Source organism: Hylobates moloch, unplaced genomic scaffold (assembly GCF_009828535.3).
Source record: "Hylobates moloch isolate HMO894 unplaced genomic scaffold, HMol_V3 SCAFFOLD_11, whole genome shotgun sequence".
NCBI lineage: Eukaryota > Metazoa > Chordata > Mammalia > Primates > Hylobatidae > Hylobates > Hylobates moloch.
In genome coordinates, this window is record NW_026652286.1 from 93,790,778 (window position 1) to 93,807,206 (window position 16,429).

General features: G+C 44.5%; 1 protein-coding gene across 3 annotated transcripts in view; it reads left to right on the top strand.

The window, feature by feature from the left end:
* Positions 1–9,430, top strand: part of GRIK4 (glutamate ionotropic receptor kainate type subunit 4) — a 483,112-nt gene extending 473,682 nt beyond the window's left edge. For 2 of the 3 annotated variants that reach the window (XM_058446675.1, XM_058446676.1), the window contains exons 19-20: positions 2,643–2,761; positions 6,430–6,874. In XM_058446675.1, coding sequence (XP_058302658.1) covers positions 2,643–2,761; positions 6,430–6,786 — 476 coding nt within the window. In that variant the 3' untranslated portion in view covers positions 6,787–6,874. Of the gene's footprint in view, positions 1–2,642; positions 2,762–6,429 lie in introns of all 3 variants that reach the window. The other variant, XM_032167730.2, reaches the window with a different exon arrangement.
* Positions 9,431–16,429: the final 6,999 nt, after the last annotated feature.

Sequence of the window (16,429 nt, forward strand, 5' to 3'; positions counted from 1 at the left end):
TTTTATGTGAGATGGGTCCTCCAAATGTAAGTGTTTTTAAGGGCTTTTAGAAGGTCTTAAAATAGTTCTGATGTAGACAACTCTCAAAAAGCTTGGCCATGGAAGGAAAGGGAAGTGTTGGATTAGACAGAGTTGGAGAGAGTAAGGAGGATTTCTTTGTCTTTAAGATGGGAGAGACATGAGTATGTGGATGTACTGAGGGAGAGAGCCAGTGGAGAGAAGATTGGAGGAGGACCAGGGAGGGGACTGATAGGGAGGCGGGGGCACAGCTGGAGCACAGGTAGCAGAAGAAGACCTAAAGGGGAAAGAAAACCCTCTCTACAGAAACAAGAGGAATGTGAGACCCTCTGCAAGGGGGCCTTTGTCCTGTTTTCTTTTGTTTTTTGCTTTTGTTTTTGAGATGGAGTCTCACTCTGTTGCCCAGGCTGGAGTCCGGGCACGATCTTGGATCAAGTGGCAGCCTCCGCCTCTTGGGTTCAAGTGATTCTCCTGTCTCAGCCTTCCGAGTAGCTAGGATTACAGGTGTGAGCCACCATGCCTGGCTAATTTTTGCGTTTTTAGTGGAGACAGGGTTTCACCACGTTGGCCAGGCTGGTCTCGAACTCCTGACGTCAAGTGATCTGCCTGCCTTGGCCTCCCAAAGTGCTAGGATTACAGGCGTGCACCACTGCATCCAGCCCCTTGTCCTGTTTTCTATCTCGAGCACAACGATTGCCAAGTGATGGGGGCATCCTGTAGAATCTCAGCAGTCACTTGGAGACTCCAGTTACCTGAGCAGGTGGCCATTCTTCATGTCACCATTGTCATTTCCCCATTCACGGGGGATGTCCACCCAGCCTCCCTCCACAGGGGCTGGCCAGAGAAGGTAACTCATCTGTGTCGCACAGATACACATCCTAATACTCCAGTTCTCACCATCCCTAAATCTGTGGGCCGAAGTATCTGCCTACAAACCCCAGCCAGCTCCTTGGTACATTCCCTCTTAAGTGTCCCTTTTTTATCCCCTCCTTCTTGTGGCTCTTGATGCTCCCAGAGTGGCTCTAACCCAAACGGCCCAGGTTAGAGGGACAGATGTTAACATAAGATGTGGGTACACTTTCTTCTACTTGCTTTTATGTGAGATTGGGCCTCCAAATAGAGGTGTTTTAAGGTCTTTTTGTCCATTTAAGCACCTTCCTCCTGGAAGGTAGAATTGAGTTTTTAAATGAGCCCCTATTTTTGATTGTTCAAAATACAGGATTCCCACATTCACACAGGTACTCAGGAGTTGACTGTGGTCCTGCAGATCAGAGTGTATAGTTCATTTGGTGTGTTCATCATATGAGTCCTCAGAGTCATTCCAAGCAGATTTTCAGTTGTAGGCAGAGACGGCTACTGCACTGTGTTATTTTAAAAACAAAAATCAGACATCCACTTAGGGCTTTGGGAAAGGAAACCCTGGGCATCCCGAAATGGCCAGATAGAGCTATTTTTCCAGCTTTCCAAAGTGCAGAAGGTAGCGTCGATTTCTGATCTGGCCCTGTGACTCATCTCATAGTGCCGTGCGAAGCTGACTGCCCTGACACTGACGAGGCTCCATGTTCTGTGAGGACACTACTGACTGATCATTCAGATGTGCAAGCATTCCTGAAAAACACGGGACACAAGAGACCCTCCTGGATGAAAGATGCCTTTTGATTTCTGATTGTGGCCCCAGTTGAATCAGGGTGTTTTGTGTTTGGGTTTCTCTAATGCCAAAAAAAAGCATTTAATTACATAGCTGAACTCAATGTTTGACACAGTGGAAATGAAACAGCCATATCATATCCTATAAGTATTTATTGACTATATACTGTGTAGCAGGTATCATGCTTTGCAATGAGGACATGACTAGAAACGATGTCTGACTCCCAGGAACTTACATACTTGCATAATGCTTCAAAAATTACCAATTTGTAAGCTAAGTTTAGGAATGACTAGAAAAGAATCACCTGTGAAACTTCTATAAAAATACAAATTCCTGGGCCCCATGTCCAGAGATACTGATTGAGTAGGTATGGGGTAAGGACTAGGAATCAATATTTTTAGCAAGCTTTCTAGGCAGTTCTGATGGCAGCTGGTTGTGAACCACTCGTTTGGTGGGATAAAAAGTTTTACTTTCCAAATAAGTATTTTAGTAACATGCTGACAAAGACAGGTAAATATAATTTTTTCTATCCATGGTTTGGTCAAAACAGTTGCTTTATATCACATAAATACAATGTTAGGAAGGTTGAGTAAAACTTTTATGAAACTATTAGAACTGACAGGTATTTTGGTGTCATGTCTCTCTCTATAAGCTGTCAGAGCTTGCCTGAGCCCTTTTCTTAAATGGTCCTCACCTCTCAGCCCGAGACACCCTTTGGTAGGCTTCTTGCCAGTGTCCTTGATTGATGGCAAGATCTCTCTCTTCCATTTTATTTCAACTATGCTGCATTTTTTCCAGATAAATAATTAAATATCTTCAAGGACTGGTTGTCTACATGTCAAGTAGACGCATGGGTGTCTACTTGAGCATCTACAATACTCAAGTTCTTGTTTAAATGATTTTAGCATTTTTGATAAAATGATTGTGTCTTCCTGATCTTTTACAATATTTTTCATTTGTTATCACTTTCTTACAGGCCTGGGAATGGAGAATATTGGTGGAATCTTTGTGGTTCTTATTTGTGGCTTAATCGTGGCCATTTTTATGGCTATGTTGGAGTTTTTATGGACTCTCAGACACTCAGAAGCAACTGAGGTAAACTTTCAAAGGGGTACGATCGATAGTGTTGGCAGATGGGGTGAAGTTCACAGGCTCATGCACATGTAAGGTTATTTCAGACACTTACCACAGGAAGTGCAGCGAAGAGAATCCCAGTGCCCAGCAGAGGGGATTTGGATCAATGCTTCATTACTTAGTAATTATTGTGAACAACAAAGCCTTCTAGAACTATCATTTAAGATACAGTTGAGAAAAATAGGTGAAAGTACCAGGTTACTATGGAAAAGACAACCTCAATCCTTTCATTCTGAGTATGTTTTTGCCTTGCAGGGAAAGATCCTTAGAGCTATCCCGACTCATGTGAACCCAAGAATTTTATCCCCCTTCTCGGGGATTTTGAATAAGTTCAATTCCCCAACTGTGGCTTAGAGACAGGGTTAATATAAACTTTACCCAGGTTGAACAGTTTGAAAAGAAGGAATAAGACTTTATACCACTCTTCTTCCAACCCACCCCAGGGAAGATATATAAATCCTTACATGTTAATTGCATTATTAGATTTTTTTTTTAAGTTACATTAGCCTCTATCTCAGTCTCCCAACTCTGAATCTTCCTAAAAACCTTTTCTAATTGGCACTGGGGAAATATCTCACAGCAGGACAAACAGTGCCCCTGGAAGTCTGTGGAGTCTGGCCTCACATGGGGCCTTAACACAACACCGCCCGCCAGTCCTGGTCCACTGTGCTCAGCCTCTTTCCTGTCTCCTTGTAGGACTTCCACGCGGTTGCCCATTCCTCAAGCCCCTCTGCTTCTGCATGCATACAGCTTCATTTTACTTCCCATCTCCCAAGAAATCAGGAGTGGCCAGCCCTGAATTAAAACCCCCACTAAACATCTCCCCACAGCTCAGCCACCCTGCAGCTGCAGCAGATACCCCAGTCCTCCTGCTGTCTCTTCCTTGATCCTGTCTTTCCTCAGCTACTCCAGGATTATCCTCTTTTGCCCCTGTATTTTTTTTCTGCCTGCTCTTTCTCCAGTCCACAATTATGAACGTGTCTGCCATATTTCAAAATAATAGGAAGATTACTATTGCTCTTGCTCTATCCCTCTCCTCTTCCAAACCAAGGGGATCCAGCTGAGAGGATCTCAGTCTCTATCACCTCACTCCCGATTTGGTCCGAAACCCAGGGCAGCCTGGTTCCTCCCTACCCCTGCACTGAAAGGCCGATGCTTAAAGGTCTGACCCCTCCAAGTGGACCAAACCAAAGAGAATCTACTGGGCCTTATTGGACTTCGGTGTGTCCCTTGATGATGGGGATACTTTCTTTCAGAATCCCTCTTCCCTTGCCTTGCATGGCACCCAGCTCTCTTGATTCCCCTTGTGTTGCCGTCTCCAGCTTTACTGGCTTTTTCCTTTTGCCCACCCCTTAAAAGGTGGTGGTCTTACTTATTCCCTAAGACCTAGTTCAAGTGTTCCCTTCCTTGTGAATCCTTCCTCATTTCTCCTGCTGTCTCCCAGCAATTGGTCATCCTCCTACTTCCTGACACCGCTGTAACCTATGCATGAACCACTTACACACCACGTTGGAATTACTTTGGTATCAGCCCCCTACTAGAGATTGAGCTGCCTGAAGTAAAGACTGTGTCTTTTATCCCTGTGCTTGACACGGAGTAGACAGTCACTAGATCTATGTCGTTATAGTATTGTCACATGTAATAGATTAGGCAGGTGGTACTGTTTTTATTGTAGTTATTACTAGAAGCACAGAGAAGTTAAGTGACTTGCCAAGAGTCTCTGCTATTTAGTTAACAACTGGGGGGTATGATGGGGGCCTATAATCCAAGTCGGGAAAACTAATGTAGGCCATATTCCATTAAGTGACATCACCTCTCTGTAGCTGCTTCACATTTCGTTGTTCTCCCCAAAGCTCACCCATGGTCTGCAAGTACATTGAAAAATTAAGCAAGTCGTTAGAGCAGTCCCAATAGCTAAAATAAAGAGTCAATGCTATGTTAGCGATTTGGCCGTGGTAGAACAACTGTCCCATTGATAGAACTGGACGAAAGAACATGAAAGAACTGAGGACTTCTGCTCCCATATGGTCTAGGAAAGTGTCCTTTCAACTCAGAGTAGAGCACTCAACAGAGCATGTGCGGGCTTGGAGTTGATAGCTTTAGGTCCAAATTCAGGGTCAGCTATTAGTCAATTTTTGGCAACATACATAACTTCTCTGAGCCTCTATTTCCACATTTGTGAAATGGATATAGTAATAATAGTAATCGTAGTAATACAGGCCCATCGGCCGGGCACAGTGGCTCACGCCTGTAATCCTAGCACTTTGGGAAGCCAAGGCAGGTGGATCATAAGGTCAGCAGTTCAAGACCAGCCTGGCCAACATAGTGAAACCCCGTCTCTACTAAGAAATACAAAATTTTGCCGGGTGTGGTGGCACACGCCTGTAATCCCAGCTACTGGAGAGGCTGAGGCAGGAGAATCGCTTGAACCCAGGAGGCGGAGGTTGCAGTGAGCTGAGATTGTGCCACTGCACTCCAGCCTGGGCGACAGAGCAAGACTCTGTTTAAAAAAAAAAAAAAAAAATGCAGGCCCATCTATATTCTTTTTTTTTTTTTTTTTTTTTTGAGATGGTAGAGTCTCACTCTGTCGCCCAGGCTGGAGTGGAGTACAGTGGCAGTATCTTGGCTCACTGCAACCTCCCCCTCCCGGGTTTACAGGATTTTCCCCACTCAGCCTCCCAAGTAGCTGAGATTACAGGCATATGCCACCACGCCCAGCTAATTTTTGTGGTTTTAGTAGAGACAGGGTTTCACCATGTTGACCAGGCTGGTCTCGAACTCCTGAACTCAAGTGATCCGCCTACCTCGGCCCTCCAAAGTGCCGGGATTACAGGTGTGAGCCACTGTGCCCAGCCCTATCCTGTATTCTTCATCCACAGTTCTGAAACCTAAAAAGCTTGGAGAATTCCAAGTTCCTTGTAAGTTTGATGCAAATGCACTCAGTGGCGACTTGGCTTGACTGATGTTCGTGGCCTTTATCTCACACGGTGTGAGATGTTGCTACAGAAATATTAGTGGGTTTGAATTCAAGTCTGCCCCAGACCCACTGGGTGTGATACATACTATACTGTTTGAGCTTTGTATTACCCTCCTCTTGTTTTGGTTATCATGAGGATACATCCATCTCCTGCTATAACCGGTTGGCTAAAAGAAACAAGAATCCTTAGCCAAGGAACAGAATGTTCATAGAGACATGGTAGCCTTTTCAAATACTTGAGAGACTGACATGTGGTGGAGGAATTATTTATTTAGTAGGCTTCAAGGTCCAAACTTAGCTGGGATCAATGAATGAAAATTTCAGGGACAGAAATTGTTAGCTCGGTAAAAGGAAGCAGCATTTAATGGAAATGTGCAAAAAAAAAAAAAAAGTGAGATCATTGTCTTTGAAGGTGTTCAAACAAAGATTGGAGACCAGCTGGTGGGGCTCTTGAATATTATGGTATGGTGGCTATTTGGACATTAAATGGGAGTGGAGTGAGGAGATGGACTGAAAGGCCTTTATCATCTTCATACTTAAGATGACACGATTCTGTGACCGCTGCCCCCCTCATCCCTCATCCCAGCGGACTCGCAGGGGGCCCACGGGGGCTGGTTGAGAGGCTGGGCCCTGACCTCGCTGTCTCCTCCAGGTGTCTGTCTGCCAGGAGATGGTGACCGAGCTGCGCAGCATCATCCTGTGTCAGGACAGTATCCACCCCCGCCGGCGGCGCGCCGGAGTCCCGCCGCCCCGGCCCCCCATCCCTGAGGAGCGCCGACCGCGGGGCACGGCGACGCTCAGCAATGGGAAGCTGTGCGGGGCAGGGGAGCCCGACCAGCTCGCGCAGAGACTGGCGCAGGAGGCCGCCCTGGTGGCCCGCGGCTGCACGCACATCCGCGTCTGCCCCGAGTGCCGCCGCTTCCAGGGCCTGCGGGCACGGCCGTCGCCCGCTCGCAGCGAGGAGAGCCTGGAGTGGGAGAAAACCACCAACAGCAGCGAGCCCGAGTAGTCCTGGCGGCCACAGGACGCGCGGAGGCCGGGCGGGGCGGGAGGGGCGGGGCGGGCACTGCTCTCAGCCGTGAGCCGGGACTTGTACAGCGTCGACACCTCTCCAGATTTCGGATCCAGTCACTTTTCAAAAAGATCAAGGAGCCTGACGCCCCAGCCAGAGACCGCGCCCGGTCAGGGAGCGGGGTCCCCCCGGAGACGTTGCACCCAAAGGGCAAAGGACGGCCCTCTCTCCTGGGCACAAGGACCCATCTTCTCCCAGGGGGCCTTTCCCTCTCGCCAAAATAACAGAGTATAGGGTGGGGGGTCCCTACCCAGACCAGTCCAGTGAATTGGTGGAATCATCAGTTGAATTTCCCCCTAGTCAGGGACCAGTGTACCCTGCGTCTAGTTCTTACAGAAAAAAATTAAACAGGGAAGTTTTTCTTTTCTGGATTTGTATATTTTTGTTAATGTTCTTTTCCCTTTTCTTTCCTCCTCCTCTTTTCTTCTTTGTCATCATCTTCTCAGTCCTGTTAATTTGTTTTGTGCTTTTGGAGGGGGAGGCTGGGTTAGGGAATGGAAGCCTAAATAATCCCTATTTCTTCTTTTTCCTGAATTTTGGAATATTGCGTTACCAGTGCATCCGATTTCAGGTGCTTAACTCTCCTTTCTGTATGGTGACTGGGGGGCCTGCAGGAGCACAGGAGAAGGGATCTTGGGAAGAATCAGATGGAGAGTCTCAAATAAAAGTCCACTGAAGTAAATTTTTAGATGCCAAAAAGCGATTAACTCATCCTGTACTCAGAGAGACCTTGAAACGCCTGGAATGTCAAGGGTTAATCTGTCTTTTCTTTCCCTTTCTCTTTCTGACTTTCACTATTATTGGGTTTGATTTGATCTTTTTGTGAATGTAGTCTCCGAAGACAGGGGAGGAGAACAGAACGCACAAAGTATCCTAGGACTTCGTTTAAGGAGCGGAAAGAGTAGATAGAATTTTCCCATACCATGGCCTTGGCTTCCGGTGGAACGTGCCGTTCACAGAGGAGGAGGGACTGGGCCACCCCGTTGGTATGGTGCATATTTTGTCAACTGCATCTCTTTTCAACCAAACTCAAATGAGTGGCTGCCTATGAAGCCAGACCCCCAAAACTATCATGGATTGGGTGGTTTCTTGCTACTTCGATGTGAGACCTGGGTGCAAGTGTATGTGTGTGTATGTGTGTGCGCGTGTGCGTGTGTGTATTTATTCAACAGAAAGACCTTAAGTATTCAAGAATTTGCTAGGTTCCTGGGAGAGAGGTGGAGTCTCCTAGTCAATACACGGGCCTGGGAACCAGGAACTCTCGAGTCGTAACCTCAGCTTGAGCAGTAGCCCTCCCACCTTGTATGACTTTAGGTAAAGCATTTAACTTCTCTTCCATCCACCAAATAGGAGTTACTGATGCTGTCCAGGTTACCAGGTGACTGCTAGTGACTGCTCTTCATGTGAGAAATTTGCAGAGTCCAGAGCACACATCTGATGGGAGGGGTGAGGCTTTCTACAGCTGCTTGACCTTTGCTTGGCTTCACCAATTGGGAAGTTTCACGCAGAGAGTTCTCATTGGCTGATGGAAAACAAATTCTATGCAATTTCTGATTGTAAACTTAGAAAATTCAGAGAGAGAGAAACAAACAGCCGCTACCACCACCTCCACCTCCACCACCGCTGCCACCACCTTGAATGGAATTGTCCTCACTTTTGTTGCTGTTGCAAATGTACTAAAATAAAGACATCTTTGGAAGATGACAAGCTTAATTCATGTTTTTGCCATTTGGGTTGGTCGGCATCCTCTTTATGCCAGGACAATCAGTTAGGGCTGCCGTCCTGGGGGCCAAATGGTACTCTGATTATTCCTGTGAGGGATACTCGTTTTGTCCTCACCTGACCTCACTCATGAATTTGAATCCTTTATCTTTTTTCTCTTTAACCATCAAATGACAACAAGCTGTGCAAGACACTTGTGTCTTTTTTTAAACCTTGCCTTGATCCTCGTGGAGAAACGTGGATTTGGTGGGAAGGGCACCCGAAGGCCGGCTGACAACAAACCCCAGTGGTGCCACTCTGCTCCAACCTGCAGCTCCATCCTATGCTTCTGACAACGTGGTTCCTACTGTCAGATCACATTTGGGGCGGGAAGGGTGGTTTTTAAAAAAAACTCGTTTTTATGAGCAGGCTATCTTGATCAATAGCAAACTTTTTTTAATGGATTAGTGAAATAAATGTCCCCATGCATCATTTATAGTCTGTTTCTTTCTCCATGTGGAATCAAGATAAGACTGCCAGCACTAGACGGTTTGTGTTAGCTGCTGAGACCAGGGCCGCACCTTGCTCAAGCTAGTGGGTGAATTTGCAACCAGCTAGTACTCTTCCTTGGTTTGTTTCCACTTTTTATCTGTTGGTTGTTGGCTTTCTTTTCCATTCTGTATTTTCTATCTGACTCTGTATACTGTATAAAGCAGTTTTTTCTTGTCTGTTTATCTTTCTTCAACTGGAATATTTACAATAAAACAGAAACAAACCCTGAAATGTTAGTGATGGATGAAAGCTGTTTGGGTTTAGAAAGTATGGTTCAGTGTGTCTAATATCCAGGTACCAGACTTGAAAAGCAAAATCATAAACCCACTTTGTGTCTTCCCCTCCACCTGCCCTCTCTCTCTCCTTCTCTCCACCTCCCTCTCTACTCCCCCCACCCGCTTTGGCTCTTTGTTCAGATCCCAGAAAAGTCTAGGTGGCTTCTTTCAATTTTTAGTCCTAGGAGCCTGAGCCAATCCGCCCCCCCATCCCCAAAAGCGGACACATATGTTAATGAAGTTCAGGATTCCTAGGGTTTTGTCTTCCTAAATGCACTTTCACAGAATAGTCATCTATTGATACCTAGGGTAACTCTAGTCAGATATCACCCCAGATTCCACTGGGAGCTTGAAGATTACATCAATTAAAATATAATACTTTGCTTTATTTCTTTTAATTGCTTTGCAGGGCCCCAGCCGTCACAAGATCTCACCTCAGAAACCAGGTAGAATGTAAGTTGAGCATGGAGAGGGCCGAAAATCTTTTGGCTTCCTCTAATCCACTGCTCATATGAGAATATTCTTCCTGGGAACGTGCCAGCCAGTTCTCTTATTGGTTAGGTGAGACTGAAATATCATGATAACCAATCCACCTGGGGCCACTCTGTGAAAGTTTCTTAGTTTTGGATTCCAAGGAGTTTAATTTTCTTTTGGAATCCGAGGGGGAACTTCCCCATGTTGTAGGAGTCAAGTACACAAGGCCAGAAAAGGGCTGGGGCATTTCAGAAACACCAGATTGGTGGTTGGAGGGAAGCCTGAGAGACTCATTTGTGGCCCTCCCACCAATGGGGTGTTCACAGCAAGGTAAAACAGTCTGGAAAGGATAAGGGAGATCTGAGTGCCTGACTAGTTGTCAGCTCTCTTGGGGTAATAACAAAGAGGCCTGTTTGGAAAATTCAGAGAAGGAATCCTTTCATAAAGATTTTGCTTACAGCTAATGCTTCCTATGGGGCCTTCTCAAAGAGAAATTAAAGCGCCATGAGTAATTCCTTTGCCTTTCGGTGAATAGTGACTTTCTCCCCACAGGCAGGTCCTCACAGTGGCCAAACAGAGAGTGCCCTCAGGAACTGACAACCTGCCCATCCTAAGGTTTGCCTCAAAGGCTGGGGACGGCATGCTCTCCTAAGACTTTTCCCATAGGGGAGAAAGTTGTTACTGGGTGTGGCTTCCAAAGGAAAAAAAAAAACCTCCAAATTTTAGAGCCTACATGGTCAACAAGCTTGTAATTTGAAGGCAATCAAGCAAGAGAAATTCTGCCACTACCATAAGAACATTATCATTCAAGTTTTATGAATTTCATACTAATTTCCAAATCTGGAGAATGAATGAAACAAATACGAATGTTACCATTCAACAAACAGCAGAACTAATGCTGAGATCAAGAAAGAAAGAAGTCTACGAAGGCAATGAAGTAAAAAATAAGCTCTCTACCAGAAGTGGCAGAAAATTGAGGCCCCAAGAAGGGTCATAAAAAAATTGAGCATATACTATAGCCGTAGGTTAACTAAGCATATGCACATAAATATTTCACTCACCAGGATTTACCAAAGCATGTCAGTGCATTGTGACTGATGGTGCACCAACTGGGGACTTGATCCTATTTACAAGTTAGACTAGATCCAGATGGTGGATGCCAAATCCCTCCATCATCTGTATCTAGGGCAAAAGATCCTCCTGTAGACAATTAGCTGAAGATCCTGCCCACTCTTCAGTATTCCTTGTGCCCAATCAAATGTTGTCTCTTGGTTGTCAGGGAACACTGGCACTTTTCCATAGATTGGTGAGTGACCTGGAGAGGGTATTTACCTAGCACCCAGCACCACATTAGATCTTGCCAGAAATAAGACATAGAAGCAGTGATCTATACTCTGCTTGAAGGAAAAAACTAACCTTACCTGTAAGAAACAAACAAAAAAAATCACACAAAATATAACAACAAAAGTGCTACCGTGTGTGGTTTGGAATATTAACCATGTAGAAATTCGGAGGCGCTCAAGATTCTAAGTAGTTAAAAGAGCAAAGGAAGGCTGGGTGGAGGAAGCAGGACTGTTTGTGTGTTTGGGTTGTTAATTTTTTTGTGATGTCTGGGAAATAAGATCTTGCTCATTGCCCTTGGAGTGAAATATGGTTAATTCATGTTGATGAATTCAGCACCCCTCTGATAAAAGATAGTTTGTTGTAGCTGTTGTTTTGTTTTCACCCAATTCATCCCTTTTTGAGGAATTCTGGCTCTCAAACGATGCTTCTTCCTGTTTGCTGCCAACACTAGAGATTCTCACCAATGTCTCATCCCTTGGCTTCTTTAAGTTATATTAGTGGAATTAGCTGCAGATACAAACAGCGTAGCCCTACAGAATACAGAAAGGCTAACTGAAACAAGCAATGAAACTGTCTGAAGTGGATTGGGAGCTCTTTTTAGAAAAAAGATCAAAGAGTTTTAAAATTGGGGGAAGGAGTAAGAATACAGTACTGAAGGTCTGGAGCCAGTATAAAAATTAATACAGAACCAAACGTCCAAATTGTTGATGTAAGGGAACATTTAGAACTGTCTTCCTTTTCAGTCCATTTAACCATCCTGTTACTCATAGCACAAGGAGCCCACCTGGAAAGGAGTTCTACTTGGATTGTTAGTAGCTTTTTAGCTACTTACAATTAATTAGCTTCTTAGTAGCTTTTCCATTAAAAATAATAAAATGTAACTTCCATTTCCATCATCTGTAATCCTACAGCACCGAGTGGGCTACAAAAGCATTTTAAATCACTAAGATTGGTCAAATGTGAAGGTCAACGGAGAGAAGTCACAAACAGGTGGACAGCACAGGCTGTCATTACCAGGAGACTGTGCCCTCAAGCTCAAGTGGTGACAGAACTTTAAAACCCGCTTACAGAGGATCCAATGAGAAATAGTTCAGTATAGAGAGACTTGAAGTTATTTTTCTTTGCCGATTTTTCCCTTCTTATGTAAACTAAACTGGTGTGTATGTGTAGGAGTTTAGCACAGACATACAGGTTCCTGCCAGTGTGTGTGTGTGTGTGTGTATGTGTGCACGGTGTATGGGTGTGTATATGGTGAGTGTGTGATGTGTGTGCATGAGAGTATGTAGCAGTTTAGCACAGACCTACAGGTTCCTGACGCTGTGTGTGTGTGACATGTATGTGAGTGTGGGGTGGCATATGTGTGTGTGTGGTGTGTGGGTGTGTATATATGTGTGGTGTGTGAATGTGTGGTGTGTGAGTGTATGAGTGTCAGGGTGTGTGTGGTGTGTGTATGAGTGTGGTGTAGGGTGTGGGGGGGTATGTGGGTGTATATATGTGTGTGTGTGTCATGTCTGAGAGTGTGGGATGTGTATTTGTGTAGCAGTTTAGCACAGACCTACAGCTTCCTCTCAGTGTGTGTGTGTGTGGGGTGTGTGTGGGGTGTGTGTGTGGTGTGTGGGGATGTATGTGAGTGTGATGTATGGGTATGTATATGTGTGTGTGTGGTGTGGTGTAGTGTGTGTGTGTAGCAGTTTAGTACAGACCTACAGCTTCCTCTCAGTGTGTGTGTGGGGGGGGTGTGTGTGGGGTGTGTGTGTGGTGTGTGGGTATGTATGTGTGTGTGATGTATGTGTGTAGCAGCTTAGCAGAGACCTATAGGTTCCTGTCAGTGTGGGTGTAGTGTGTGTGCACCGAGTGGGTGTGTATATGTGTGTGTGTAGTGTGTGTGTGAAAGAGTGTGTGGTGTGTGTATAGCAGCTTAGCACAGACTTTCCGGCTCCTGTCAGCATGTGTGTGGTGTGTGTGTTGTATGATGTGTGTGTGTGCGTAGCAGGTTCCTGTCCATGCTCCTAATGTCCCTTTCAAAAGACAGAAGACTCTTCCCATTGTCGCTTCAGCCTTTCTCCGTGCTTCTAGGTAACACTGCTGGCTTTAGTCTTCTAGCTTTTGGAGGCTTAGTTCTCACTGAATGGTCTTTGATGTAATTTATTTCTAAGGTGAACGCATATGTAGATGCATGAGGTAAAAGGTGTTTTTCCCCTTTCCGAGATGAGTGATAAGATGCCTGAGCTGACTTCTTAAAACTTATTCCCACTCTACCTCCATCAGCTGCAAAAGAAAGTTCCTCTAGCATTAGTAAGTGAATAGAAAAAATGCCGTGACGATAGTGTGACAGAACACAGCCAGAAAGAAGAGCGGTGCAGGCAGGCTTTCACTTACACTCCATTCTTATCAATAGCCTCGTCATTTTAAGCAGAAAATCATTTTCAAAAAGCTCAGACAATGAAATTGTTAAAATTTGAGTGGTTGGATTGGCCAATAAAGTACAGAATTCAGAAACATTCTTACTCAGGTAGCCTAGCTCTTGTTTTGAATAAAACAGCAAATTTGCTGAGGCTGTCATTATTTTCAGAGGATTCAAAGGTCTCCCCGATTGGGCCCCTGCTGATCTTTCAACCTTCTCCTGACACTTTTTACCTCCCTTCCACCCCACACAGCAGTCAAACCGTATCCCCCACTCCCCCGTATTGACCCTTCGCATCCCATGTTCTGGGCCTTTGCTTTGGAAGTTCCTAGCTCCTGGAATGCCTTTCCCATTCATCTGTACACTGCCAAAGCCTACCCATATTTCAGATCTAGCTTAAATACCACCTCCCTTGTGAAGTCTTCATTGATCCCCATCACCAAGGGAGTAAGCAATAACCTCTCCCTCTCCTGAACATTCTCAATCTCTTTTTTTTTTACAACCCTTATCACCTGCTACATTAAATTACATGTGACACATACGCTGGCCCCCTTGCTCCCACCTACCAGAGTGAGGTCTTTAAAGTACAGAGAAAATCCTTTTTTCATCTTTTATCTTTCACAGTGTGTAGGATTCCTGGCACATATTTGGTTCCCATGAATGAATGCATGAATGAACCAGGCAAATTCAACTGAGAGCAAATGCACATAAAAATACAGCAGGTGTGAAACTGAGTGGCAGGGATATGCTAATACATCTTTGATTTAAAGCAACAATGCAAAGAACTACTTAATGATTTATACCAGACAGAAATATGACTTCATTTACTTTACTGGGCATGAACCTAGTGGGGAGAGAGTTGGTTCCAAACGGCAGGTATGAGGGAATGTTTTCTTCCCACTGCCCGCATGCCTTCTATACAGGTTAGAAGAATTCAGCCTCCTAACAACTCCCAAGCCAGCTTTGAAAAAATCAATCAGCCTTCTCCCTTCTCTCTTCATTATCCTCAAAAAGTGATCTGTGCTCCAAAATAAGATTACCGAAACTTGGTTACTGGGCTATCCATTTTCATGTAAGTCCAGCAAGGTGATGCTTAGAGCAGATGCAGTCTTCCTTACCAAAATAATCAAAATCAATCTACATTTCCTCCTTAGTTGCCAGGAAAACAGACACATTTCCCCTTGGTGGTTTGCTTTTAAAATGTGAAACATCATCATGGTTTGAAGGGCAACAAATTATAGCTCTGGCATTTAAAGTGATTACCATATTGGGAAGTCTGGCCAGTTTTGACGAGTTTAGAAAAATGCTGCAATTTTTCTAAGTGTTAGTGTTTGGCTTAAAAAAAAAAAAAAAAGGAGAGACACTGAGAGAAGGAACCAGCATTTCTCCAGGATCCCCTACCTGCCGAGAACATTTGCTTATTTAATCCTTGTGATAGCCCCATGAATTAAACGTTATTTTCAGGAGAGAAAATGAAGATTTCTGAAAGTGAAAATGACATGCCCGGAGTGCCACAGTTAGTGAAAAAGCTTCAAGATGAAGGGCAAAGATTAGAACCCTGTTCTGTTTCCATTTCCAGGATATCTTTTATTGCATCACATCACCTGATCCCAGAAAGATAAAACCCAGGCAAGGTTCCAAATATGCTTGATTTTTTAAGAGCTAGGACGCTTGCTTTTTGTTGTTGAAGCAGACAAATCACTTTGATTCTATAACTTTGTTCACCTCTAATCTTTTACATTAGTTTTTGAAACAACCTGCTTCCATAAATGCTCAGAAATCATCAGTGATGCTAAATATACCACTTAAGAGATAGCATTTGGCTGGTCGCGGTGGCTCACGCCTGTAATCCCAACACTTTGGGAGGCCAAGGCGGGCAGATTGCTTGAGTCTAGGAGTTCAAGACCAGCCTGGACAACACGGCGAAACCCTGTCTCCACAAAAAAATTCAAAAATTAACCAGGCCTGGTGGTGTGCACCTGTAGTCCCAGCTACTTGGGGGCTGTGGTGGGAGGATCGCTTGAACCCAGGAGGCAGAGGTTGCAGTGAGCCGAGATCATGTCGCTGTACTCCAGCCTGGGTGACAGAGTAAGACTTTCTCTCCATAAAACAAACAAAAATGATGGACTTTTACTAGAAGAATAGTTTTTATTAGGTTCTCTGACAATGTTTCTTATTATTAATAGCAATGAGGGTTTATGGTTTTAGTATAGCACACGTCAACTAGCCAGGACAGTCATTTAGTTGACGTAAGCTACCAGCTGCTCTGATTTTTCTTCCAGAGAAAGAAAGCAATGTTCAGTGAGCAGAGATGACAATCTAATTGAGGAAAATTGTACATAGGCCCTTAGAGATCTAGAAGTTTGCCACCCAGATTGGTAAACCAGAAGGACCCTCCCACAGTCAGTGCACAATTTTAGTTTATTCCCCTACCATTAGGACCATACCCAAGCCCTTGAGACTACAAAGGTAATCTATCAATTGAAATCCATAAACCTTTACTAAATGCTACATTTGAATTGGTGAGGAGGGAGAGAGCTTTGTGGGTACGGCTGAGAGGTATGAAGATGAATGAAGCCATGTGGAAAAGGTTGTAGACTTTTTCTTCTCTGTAGCCCCTAGAACTAATGGTGCATATTGCTGAGATAGAGAATAAAGATCAATGAAAGAAAGAACCTTTCAACAAAGCAACAAGCTCTTTATCACTGTAATATGTGAGTTAATGTTCTCAGAGTTACCTTAGCAAATTAAGAATATCGAAGAAGATTATTTTATTTTGTGCGAGGTCAGACTAGGTGACCTGTTATTATGATAATCATATAAGAGTAGT